A 12,413-nucleotide genomic window follows, 5' to 3' on the forward strand; every position below is an offset into this window, starting at 1 on the left:
CATACTCCTGTCAGAGACTTCCAGCCACAAAGCCCTCTCTCTTAGGAGAGCAGAATTTTGTTTTGTTTTAAAAAGAGCTTGATCCCAAGAGTGCTTCTTTCTTAATACCATTTAATCGCTAAATCACCCAGCCTGGCTTTAGGCCTTACACACGCACAATGCAAACACCTTAAGGGGAAAGCACGCATACACACAAACTGAACATGAGAAAGCAGACGTCCATGCTCACATCTCCTGAACAGCGCTCATATGGCAGGGTAGAACTACTACGTACAATCGAACAGTAGAGCCTGGGGCCAGACTACAGTGTTTTTCTGAAAGTCAGGAAAATTTGCTTTATCCTTAAAAAGGGCAGATTTGCAAGCTTTTTTAAGCAAGATGGAATTGGCTTAAATAGGTTTCCATGTTTAGCATAGTACAGGTCTTTTAAGTTTCTTCAGTAACAGATGTTGTACCAAGCACATCTCAAACAATTCTAAAAGCTACTTATGAGCAGCCAGTTTTTAGAAATTGCTTCTCCTCAGCTTTTGGCATACCTGGAAACAGTTGATTCCCTAAGCTTTGTGTCAAGATCCCCATCTAAAAAGAAAAAAGGAAGAGTTCCTAAGAGTCTCCCAAAATCGTGCCTCATCAAGGGCTGTCCTCCAGCTCCAACTTGTAGCCTCAACACCTCTCATCTCACTTGCTACTTGTTTTTTCTCACTAGGGAACTTTTTTTAAATCACAGCAAAGAAAGAATGGAAGCAGGAGGTGTAGTGACTAAAGCTGTTGGCAGAAGGTTTTAGAGGCAGCGGAGTATCAGAGGAATGGCCAGCAGAGGCTGAAATCAGATCTACCTTCCTCTCTAAGATCCCTCTCCAGGGGCATCCACTTCCTTCGTTGTTTTGAAGGCACCAAGGACAGCCACAGAAGCAGGATGTATGTTGGACCTGACCTTGCTCTGCAAGCAAATTGCATCACATCACCCTTCCATACCCCATACATTCCCCTGTAGCTACTCAGCAGAGGCGGCAAAGTTTCTCCTCCGCAGACAATAGGCAGGCAGCTGCATGGGGACTCGCCCTCCTCAGAATGGCTTGGTCAGGGACTGCTATGCCACGGGAGCAGCGCTGAAGTGCTTACACTTGGCTGCTGCCTGCTCTGCTCCCATGAGCAGGAACAGAGCCAAAGAGCAGGGCAGCCTCACGAGCCTAGGCAGGGATGGCCGCAGCCACCTGACAATGAGAAGCTGCTTAGTGGTTGTGTTAAACCTCTTCCCAGCCCTGGTTATGGGATTGGCAAGGTATTAAGGGTCTAATATCTGCCCCTGCGCTCCTAGAAGCTGCAGGAAATCCTCATTTTCCACTCTTTAGCAATGAAAGATAAAGCCAGCCTTTGTGGAAACCCACAGCCATTTCCATCTGCTCTGAAACAGCTGAAAATCTTTGTTGCTTCTGGCTTTAGTAAGATTTTGGGTTTACGCTGTAATAAATCTGAGAGCAAAGTCTTTAAACAGTCTGTGCAGCACACTTGAGAGCCACAAGAAAAACAGCAATGTGGAAGAGAGGAGTGGGGCAATATCACTCCTGCTGAGGCCACAAGGCATTTCCACCCTATCACACGATTCAGCCTGTAGCAAAAGATGTCCAGTTTCCACTGGGCAAGGCTCTCCTCTGAGGGAGGTGCTGTTAGTTTAACTACAAACGGTGTTTTCTTATAAACCACTCTGCTTCTAAAAATCAATTCCCAGTCTGGTACAAGTATACAGGTGGGGGGAAGGGGGGGTAGAAGTATGTGCAAGGAGACAGTGCAGAATGGGAGAAGTATTTGGAGGGAAACAGCCTGTGCTTGGCTGGCAAACCTTACAAGCCTTATTTATGATCAGCTCTTGGCAAGCTCCGCAGAAGTAAGGACTGCAGGATTTAGATCACAACTTCATTCCCTGTGACTCGATTCTTACTCACCAGCTGGCTATAAACAAAGTTAAACAAGCCAGTCTGATCTCGCCATTCAACACTTTTTATGAAGAGTCTGAATTCTTCTAACACCTTCCATTTTTGAATCTCAAAGCACTTTACAAAAGTTGAGTTTAGCTTCACAACACCCCAATGAGGTAGGTATCATCATGGTCTCCTGATCTTGCACTGGGATGTGAAACAAGCCCCAAAACAAATGGAGACCCAGAGAAGTAAAACGACATGAGAAAAAATACCCAAGAGACCTGATTCCCATTTTACTCTGTTCTCACCACTAAACAGGTTGCTTCTCTTTCCAGTCTCAGGAAAGTGCAAAGAAAGTAAACAGACTGTTTGAAAGGTGAAGTTCTCTCTCTCCTTCAGATTTCACCAGGTAAAGCATTTGCCTTAATGCAGGGAAGAGCACTTAATGTAAGAACTGGTCCCTGCTGACTGTATCCTTTTCAGTGATGGACAGCACTGAACGGCAGCACAGCGACTGGGAAGCAGGTCTAGAAAGAGCACATACTGCTTCTGTCTGGTTTTCCATGTGTTTAAGGATTTAATGCAATAATTAAAGACTAAGACATAATTTCCTGAGCAGATACTGTCAGACAACATCCCCCCACCCCCAGGAGGGAGGGCAAAAGAAAGGGGCAGGAATTCCTGGGAAAGAAGGTTTTTACCAAGGTGCCTGAAAAAAAAAGGTGCTTTCACACACATATGACACACCCAAGCTCCTGGCAAGGTAGTTCTTGTTCTGGCTTCTCACAGATGAGCCAATTCAGCCACAGGCAGCAGCCTGAATGCAATCCTAAGTGCTCCAGAGTCTCCCAAGCTACTCCCAGGCTCTCCCATCCTTGTTGGTTACGCACATCATAAAAGCCAACTACATACATCCTTATGAGATCTATGCGAGTTACTATAAGCCCTCTCCACCTTTTAAGGAGAGGATATAAAACAATCTGGTATTTTTTAAATTAAAATACTGCAAAGGCCACAATCAATAAAAAATCCCCATACAGACTACCAGGAAGTTTGACCTACAAAAAACTCCAAACAGTAAGTTTACAGCAGTGAAACTCTACCTACTTCTCACCTCGCAAGGGGTACAGGCCTGATCCTGGATCCTGCTGTGTAGCAAACTATCTAGTTTCTTTACAACCATTTCTTGTGCGTTACACTGAGAGGACTGTATCCTGGTAAATATTATGCATTCGGAAGAAAGCGTCCATTGGCAGGAAGAGTTCAGGATGCTGTAGATGACACATAGCTGGGGAACCACGACTTTGGACCTTCACTCATCAGGGTGTTCAGACAGCAAGTAGCTCCCTTGATCCCAGCAGGATTATCTGCAGGTGTTGTTGGACATGCACCTCTTTCTCAGCCATTACTGCCGCACCAGAAGAAGCTGAGCTCCTCTGATCTCTTTCCAACGCCCCAGCCTGCAGTAACTGCTTCCTCCCACCTGCCTGTTGCAGGCACTGGCCAGCCCAGCTCAGCTACACCATGCAGGACTAGCAGATTCCTGCTCTCCGCTCTTAGCCAGGATGCCTCTTGCTGGGAGGATGCAGCCCAGTAGGCTGACAAAAAAGCCAAGGCTAGGCCAGGGGAGGCCAGAGAGGACAGCAGGGGCTGTCACAGCTGCCCCACCGTAAGAAAATGCACCCCCATAATGAAAGGCACATGTTTATATACCTCATGAACCTGGGCCCTCTGTGATAAGACACATCTGCATGGAAGACTGACCAGCTTCCACTAAATATAGGTATTTGCATGGTAAAAAAACAAGGCAGAACAAATTGAGCTTTTCCATTCCTGCATGTTGATCCATCACCACAGAGTCAGGGGGCTCCAGGAGAGCTCTAACAGAAGATCAGGTCACCACTGGGCTCAGATTTGGCTCAGAAATCACACGATGCCCCACACCAGCATTCAGAATTCAGTACACTGATTTAGGCTCATCTTTAAAAGCAAACATTTCAAAACCCCATGACAAACAAAAGTGTCAGATGCTGCACTAAAGGGCAAAGAAGGCCTTAAAAATAAAACTGAAAATAAAATTGATTTTTAAGAGCTAAGCATCTCTCTCACAAGAGCAGAGAAATCGCAGGCTACTGTCACTGAGGAGAGACTCCCACAGGAGAGAAAGGCCAAGGCAGGCAGGCAGATTTTCAACATTCAGATATAGTTTGGTATTTCTTAGCTACAGCCAAAAGTGAATGGCAGGGAAGGACATATTCTGGTGTTTTCAGCACACAAGCTTTCTTCAAAGCAGGTGCACACAGCAGAGGTCAGCCCTTCCCCTGCTCCTCTCCTGAGAAAGGGAAGTGCTTTTGCCCCTCTTTTCTCCAGACACATTTAAAGCCCTGTAGAGAACAAGAGGTGCATTCCTGCGTTCATTCCCCTTCCTCTCAAAGAGGCTGTCAGACATAGGGAGGGTCTCTGATTTATTTAGGAAGGTGCTAGCTACTTACCTACTCTGTCCCAGCATAAATACACAACCCCTGCAGGTGTGAAAGGAAGAAGCAGTAAGGCAGACCCCAAGGGGACAGGGGCTAGAGAAACATGTTTGGAAAGCCAGATGGAAGGGAACACAAACAGGGAGCTTTGGGAGTGTCCAACAAAGAAAGGGGCAAGCGTTAGAGGTGAAACAGTGGAGAGAACAAGGGAGTTGTTCATGCAAAATAAAGATGTTTCACTAACAAGCACTGGTAAAAAAAAAATGAACACCTGCAAGATGGGCTAATCCAGTGCAAGACAAGCAGCTTCACAGAGACAACAGGCAGCAAAACTACCCCACTATGCTCATACAGGTCCAGTGCTAATACAAGAGGGGACAAGGGCAAGAGGAAAAACAAACAAACAAAAAAACTCTTCAGTCTCAAGATTACATGGTTTGCAAAGGAATCCCTTTCACATGCACCCTTCAAACTCCCTCTGCTTCCTAAGTGAAAAAGGACTGCACATTCTCCTGGTACCATGCAGACTTCTACACTGGAGAGGTGAGCAATGTGCTCTCAGAAATAGCTACAGGCAAAAGCAGGGCCACAAAAGTGCATGTGTACACACAGCGTAAGGCAGCGTTCCAACAGAAATACAGACATTGCAATTCTGCAGAGAAAGAGAGAACATGAGATTTACAATATGCCAAGGGTGAAAAAAAAAAAGAAAGAAAAAAAAAAAAGCTGTTCTGTCTCCAAAGTTGAGCTAACCGAGCCAAGTCACCCTGTTGCCTCTTAAGATATTCCTTTCTAAATAAGATATCCCATATCCTCCCCCCCCCTCCAAATAAAGTGCAGATGGTCAAATATTACTGGTCCATCATCTGCCAGTTTCAGTCAGCATTGGGGAAATTAAACCCAAAAGCACAATATTGAAAAAAAAATCCCAAAACAACCCACCCTCAAAACCCCTTAAACTGAAGTCTCAGACTGTAAGCGAAGGACGAACTTATGAGATTTAGGGTCTATGAACTCTTCTGAGAGTTTGATGAAGGGGATTTTCTTCACATTAACAACAAGGCTGAAGTCCAAGCACTTGAGGACAAAAACAATTCCGTCTTGTAACCCACTTGTGACCGCTTCCTCGCTAACGAGCGTCCACTGCTTGGAAAACCAGCGATCCCTGTCGTATTGGAGGGTTGGGCCTGGACTGAGGTAACGCTCCAGGAATGCCTAGTGAGAGAACGAACACATTAATGCCTGGGAAACAACAGTCCCATGACTCTGACTGCTTCGATGCTCTCTTTCAATTTCTAGCTACAGCTATATGAGCACTGACATGCCATGCTGGAAACTCCTTCAGCTTCTGTGCTTCAGAAGACATCCTTTCCCCCTTTCCTTCCTAATATTTCAGACCCCGAGATCAAATAGAACAATACCTAGAGACGCTCTTTTGTTCCATCCTAGCAGGACTTTGGAAACAGCAGCAGTTCTGCAGAGCAGACGCCTCTTTAACTCTCCACCCCTACCCCAATGCTGCAGTCCAACACAGGCAGAGGCACAGTCAGCTTTCCCTCCCTCAGTCCAAACGAAGGTGGAAAGTGGAGGTTTTCCTTCTTTGCAGCCTGGCCAGTCTTGACAAGAACAGAACAGGAAGCATTGTTCGACGTCTCTTGTGTTTTACAGTTTGCAGAACTGGTGCTTGTAAACCAGGGCAGATTCCTGGATAAATGCCAGTAAAGGAGTGCTAATCCATGTCTTGTCACAGCAGCTCTGCTCTTATTATAGGAAATTCTGGGTACAAGAGTAAATTCCTGTGTTTCTGCCCTTGGGTTGCATTCTCCAGGATGGTGGTTGTGGTATTGGGGGGGAGGGGGCTGAGTTGGTTGGTTGTTTCTTTTCTTTTCTTTTTTCTTTTTTTAAAATCTATCCATTTATAAGGCCCATCTCCCTCATCTTTCAGTCCCTCCCAGTATCTACAGTTCAACAGTCAGAGTCAGAGCATGAAGCAAGGAACAGATACTCGACTGAGCAACCCACAAGTCAGAAACGCTGTTGAACACATGGGAGTTTAGGCTAGATACAGATACTAATTCTATAATTAGCAGCAGTCCCCAAGGCAGCACTGCAGAGGGAAAAAAGCGGTCCTTTGCAAGCTGCCCTCTACATCACACTGCCATGAACCAGGCCTGAAGAATTCCCTGTGACTCAAGACTAAGTGCCTTGGACACTTTGATATTCCTGTGCTGAACTGGATGTGAGAACACATAGCTAGCTACTTCAGAGGTAATTTCAGCTAAAAAAGACAGTAAGTGCTTTAGAGGAAACATCACCTTCCTTTAAGAACTGAAGTAATCTACAGTGCACTGACTGTATCACAGATAACAATCACAAAAACTTCCACTTGCTGCCCCCAATAATCCTCTCTGCTCTGTGTGCATGCATAGATGTGCTATCCCTTCCTCCCTTCTTTCTACACCATTAGAGAAAGCATTACCTTTGGTGTCATGTTATTGGTGATGCAGAAGGACAAGTGTTGCAAGATGCTCTCCATGCTGTGGTACTGTTGCTGACGAGTGGTGCGGAGGTACTTCTGCAGAGCTCTTGCCATAGAGGGAAAGATTGCCTGAGCTGCTTCTCGTGGATCCATCATCTCTCCTGGAGCTTTCTGCTGTTCCTCTGCCTGGAGACGTTTGATATGAGTGAAAGCCTCCTCTACTGCAACCATGAGCCTACAGAAAAAAAATCAGGGCAGTAGGAGTCACAACAAGAGAGTTAGGATGGGTTTGTGGTTAAGGCAGAGCATGGGAGTTAGGATTTACAAGCTCCTATTCCCATCTCTGCCACTGACTCACTGTCTACCATCAGACAAGTTACTTAATCCTTTCTACTGACAGGCTCAGAGAGGTAGACAGAAGCCTTCCTTTCTTTGCCAAGCCATCCAGCAACTGAGGGTCATAAACCAAGATTAAGACTTTAAAAGCCCCAGGCTTGTACTTGCTTCTGCCAACACAGCATAAACATCAACTACATGACTTGAACAAGACACAGCTGCCCCCATGTTTAACACATATCTAGGAAAATAATTTCAGCCTACAGTGGTACAGCTTGAACCATAAGGGCGGGCAGGCAGGCAGAGCCTGGCTATAGATAGCACGACCCCGACACAGAGTGCTCTGCAAACTCTCTGTGCTCACAAGGCGCAGTCTGCTCTGATTTACACCAACTCAGTACAAACCTTGTGCTCCCAGGTGGCTGCCCTGTACCTCTCCACTAAACAGTAATTGGGTTTCCCTGTCTTCACTTCTAATACTGCAACCAAAGACATCCTCTGCAAATCATTCCTGAGCTGGTGCAGGTGAGCAAACATCAAGACCACACCATAAAAAGGCAAACAGATGCCAAATGACACTTGCAAGTTAGCCCCATCAAATTTAACAAGTGAGGGGCTACATTGCAGTTAATGGGAAAAAAGTAACAACAATGCCACCTGACAAAACTCTTTTGCCCCTCTGGACAGGGCTTATTTCACATTGCATTTCCATTCAAGTCACCAACTGTCTTCTATACTGCCCTCAAAATTCAGTTAACCTTAAAGCCAAGAGATGCTGCCTCATGACAAGCAGAGGTACAAGATATTACACTCAGACTATGCAAGGAGCAGCATAAGAAACCCTGACCCTTGTCTTTTTTGTTTAATTTGGAGGGGGGGGCAGGCATGCATGCATGCATGCAGTAAAATCAGTTTCTGATCTCCCTGTGTTTTTGTTGCAGCTGTGACCTCTCTGTTTTGAAATGTCTGGCCTGGTCTTCTAGTGACTGATGATTTTCTTCTGACCAAGCGACAGCTCAAAGCAAACTTATCAAGTAAGGGATACGTGCCTGAGTTAGCCAGGAGGCTAAGCTGTACGGAAAAATGCAAGTTGCTATCACTCCAAGGCTGGAAGAGAGCCTGAAAAACAATAGCTATAGAGCATGGGTCAGACTGAATCAGTCTATAGAGACAGTCTGTGCCAGCATTTTCCCAATAAAATACAAACTGCCAAAAGAAAATACAAAACAAGCCAGCTCCTTCCAGTTACAGCACATTCCTTCCAAACATAGCTCAATTTAGAGGTGCCTATGTGTAAGCAGCTTGTCTCAAACTGTTCAGCATGTTAACTACAATGCTCCAGAGCAAATAAAGTCACTAACTATCTGGGGTCACTTCAATAAAGCATTAAATCTACAGCCTGAGAGTGGCTAGGATAAAAACATACCTATTTTCCAAAAGAAAATGCAGTCAGGCTTGGTCATATCTTTCCTTTCTCACTGCCTTCCCAAACCATTTAAAAGGGTAGTCAAACTGCCCCTGTTAGGCTAGTTGCCTGCAAACACAAGAATTCATTACTCCCCCATGAACTGGCAATAGCAACTGCTCCATGATTCTGTCTCTGGATCACTTGAGCTGAAATGACAAGCCTGGGAATGAGGGAGATAATGGGATTTCCTACACCAAGTAACTACAGATTTGTCAAGCACCGGACTGTTTCCTAATCCGTGACATTGCATTAGCTTATCGGGCATAATATACACGAGCTCTGCTTGAGGATTTTCTTCAGATAATTCCGGTTGCAAGCTGTCCCTTGTGCATCTGGGTTTCACGTGCTTCTTTTCTGTAACAGAGTCACAGTCAGCCTCCAGTCCTTAAACATTCCTCTCTCATCTGCCTCAGCACACCCAGTACAGCTGAGCCTTGGTTCAGCTGAGCAGCACCTAGGAACAATAGTTGTGAAGGTCAGGCTTTACCTTGCACGACGTTTTTTAACTCGGCGCTCGTGGTCAGCCTCTTCGTAGTACAGCTCGTTGTGACTGGAGTCTCTGCGACGAGCAGCAGCTGCAATCATGGCACGGGATTGCCCAGTGGCATTGTTACCTGGGCCTTCAGAAAGGGAGGACAAACAAAAAGACGCAAAAGAAGATACAAGAAGGTGGCCTTACTATCACTGAACTGGACCTGACAAAGACTAGCACCCAGCAGCATCTATCACAAGTGCCCTGTGGTTGCAGGCTGCACTGTGCCCTACCAGGAAGGGCTATAAACCCTTCCCCGGTCTTCAGGAACTCTGGCAGAAACCCCATTGGACAGCACAGGCTTGGAGAGGAGGCTTTCCTCCCTGCCTCAAGCAAGGCAGTGGAAAAGGGAAGTCAGTTGGGATGAAGGATCTCACACAAAGCAAACAGAAGAGGCAAGATGCACATGCCCAGGATGCAACTTACCATCCATTATGTATGTTTTCAGTTTGGCAGCAAGGGCAGCTGGAACACACCACATTGCAGCAACAAGACAGTGTGAGAGTACAAGAAATGGAAAGTTGGAAAGGGAAGAAAAAGAGAGAAAAACAAGAATAACAAGAAACATGGAGATGAATGAATAAAAACCAAGCTCCAGACACACAGGGAGGAAATACAATGCTGTACCAGGATGCAAAGGCAGTGGCATCACATTTAGATAAAGTACAGACATTTTTTCAGAAGGGTACATGCTGTCAAAGGAGTAGTTCTGCAGTAGTTCAGGCTGAGGTCTAGGTACATAGTAGCTCCCCATGGCACTCAGCAGCATCTGTCCCTAGAGGCTGTATTGTTGTTAGCAGATCCCACATAGCTGCAGAAAGAGGAAAGCTGTAATAGAGACAACTGATGGAGCTGTCTACTACAGGATTCTTGCCTAGTGACACTAAAATGCAGAACAGCTTCTGCAATTCCCCCATGAAGTTCACAGCACCAACTGTTAAGGGAGCAGTAGGGGGTAGGAAGGAAAAATACTGTTGTTGCTGAAGAATCTACCAAATCCAGATGCGAAAAGGGGTAATCTAAGACATCTTCCAAACTGTATTTTTCAAGCACTGTTTTTCAGACTAACTGCTTTCAGATTCCACACTTTTAAATGGCAGTGATTAAGACAAATCAATTGCATAGATATGCTCAAAATTAATCTGCTCTTACAAGAGCAACTTTTTATTTTTTCCTAAAAAACACAAACCAGATTCCAAGATAGAAGCTTGAGATTTTATGGAGGGATGCAGTAGCATTCAAACAGATAGATTCTTCAGAGTCTAAACACTTTAGATGCTTTTTGACAGTCTTGAAATGAAGGATATGGCTCAAGGAGATACCAGCTCCCAAACTTGGGTTAGAATTATTATATGTCTCATTGACTATGCCTGGTGATGAAAATCTGGATTTTGAAGGTGAGACTACCTACTCTATATAATAGAGATTTCAGTAAAATGCTTTTTTCCTTCCTAGCTGCAGTAATATCAAATACAAAAGCTGCCAACAAATTAGGCTGCCTTAATAGTATTACAGTCTTTTCACATGGAGGGTGCAAAACACTGTCAGGATGCCAGGGTAAGTTCCAGTCAGAACTACTTTGCTCTACTTTGCAAAATGTGTTGGAATCCTTTTAAAGGATACGCCTCTAAGCCTGGGATTTCCATGGCCACAAAGACAAAAGCATTGCACAAGGAGCAGCCCAGGAAACCTCTACTACCCCAGAATGGAAGGCACTAGTTTTCAGGCCCTGGCAGGCTCATGAGTTTGATGTTTATAGGAGCTACCTGCCAGATATCTAAGCTTGTCTCTGGCTTCTTCAATTTCAGTAAAACTTTGTGAACTAGCTGCTCCTAAACTACTAACACTAGTGGATTGGTAGTTTTTCCCAAAGCTTGAGAGTCCCAACTTTTCAGTGGGACACAACAGTAACTGCTTCAGGAACAGACACCTTGCGACCTATTAAGGAGATGCTGCATTACAGGAGAAGATAAGCAAGCCAGTAAAGGGAATGGCACATTCTGCAGTAAGCTTGGCAGGCTATTTGGTTTGAATGGCACATGGACACCTTTGGGATTTGGAAGTCCTCACTTCCCATACACCAGGTCTAGTTGAAAGTGAGCAACTGGAATTAAAGTTTTCCATTTCTTTCATTTCCCTTCCATAAGCTTTGCTCTAGAAAGGAGCTGACCAAGTCAGTTTGCATCCTCTCTCCAGCTCAACTCATTCTTTTTCATCTGTGAGTTTCCTCACTCCAGGCAGAAGGGGAACCAGGGTGAGAAAGCCTGCCTGTCTCCTCTCCCATTCTCCTGCTTCCCTCCACTTTTAAACATCTAAAGTCCCTACACAAGTCACTGAAACCTTGTTGAAGACAAAACCCCGAGACACCTGATTCTACATGACAGCTATTCTTCATATTTCAGTCTCAGCATCCTACTCACAGAGCCACACTGCCTAAGTCCTTATGCTCCTCTTTCTTCCTGCTCTCAAAGTCTGTCAAAACTAACTCATCCATCTGCAGGGCTGCCATACAAGATGTGCCTTACCACATCTTGTCACAAGATTTCAGCCATACTGAACTGGAAAAGCTTCCCTATGTAACTTAAGCCCTCCCATCAAAGGAATGCCCACTTTTATAAAGCCTGAGATGGCTGGGCACATCCTGCTTATCAAGCCTAGCTTTTCCTGATAGAGTTCAAGAGTGTCAAATGATCAAGTCTGGTTTTCCTTGCTTTGAAAACCCACATGCAACCACCTAGCCATCCTCCCACTCACCTCTTCAATGCCCAAAAGCTTGAAACAGGTTTGCAGAATGTTAAAAGCTCCATGGGAATAGATATCTGTCTTTACATTTGCCCATGAAGTGCTTAGCATCATGATGGCTTGGAAGCACAGCCAAGTTTAAGCCAGGTGTAACTAATTTACTGCTAAGATTGTAGGATGATGAACATTTTATACTGGCAACAGCACTTGCTTCTTCCTACACTGGTACCAACATAGGTTGCCTATGGAAGTAGCTCATTAAACTGGACTGGGGAACTGATCTGGGTTAAAAATTATGTTTAATATACCAACACAACCAAGGGGACAACTAGAGAGTGACAAAGCAGAGACTACTTAATATTTTCCAGTGGCTGAAAGAAGTGTTTGTCAAGATACATAATAATTAAAGCTAACCTAAAATTTGGCCATTTCTCCTGGTTAAGACAAAAGCCTTATTGTA

General features: G+C 45.0%; 1 protein-coding gene across 1 annotated transcript in view; it reads right to left on the reverse strand.

Annotated features, from left to right (window-relative positions):
* Positions 1-2,466: 2,466 nt before the first annotated feature.
* Positions 2,467-12,413, reverse strand: part of VANGL1 (VANGL planar cell polarity protein 1) — a 44,646-nt gene continuing 34,699 nt past the window's right edge. Inside the window, exons 6-8 of the mRNA XM_062595231.1 lie at positions 9,167-9,299; positions 6,876-7,110; positions 2,467-5,611 (exon numbers count right to left, since the gene is read on the reverse strand). Of these exons, the coding sequence (XP_062451215.1) occupies positions 5,351-5,611; positions 6,876-7,110; positions 9,167-9,299 (629 nt within the window). The 3' untranslated portion in view covers positions 2,467-5,350. The remainder of the gene's footprint in view (positions 5,612-6,875; positions 7,111-9,166; positions 9,300-12,413) is intronic.

The sequence above is a fragment of the Rhea pennata genome, chromosome 1 (assembly GCF_028389875.1).
Source record: "Rhea pennata isolate bPtePen1 chromosome 1, bPtePen1.pri, whole genome shotgun sequence".
In the NCBI taxonomy this organism is placed as follows: Eukaryota; Metazoa; Chordata; class Aves; order Rheiformes; family Rheidae; genus Rhea; species Rhea pennata.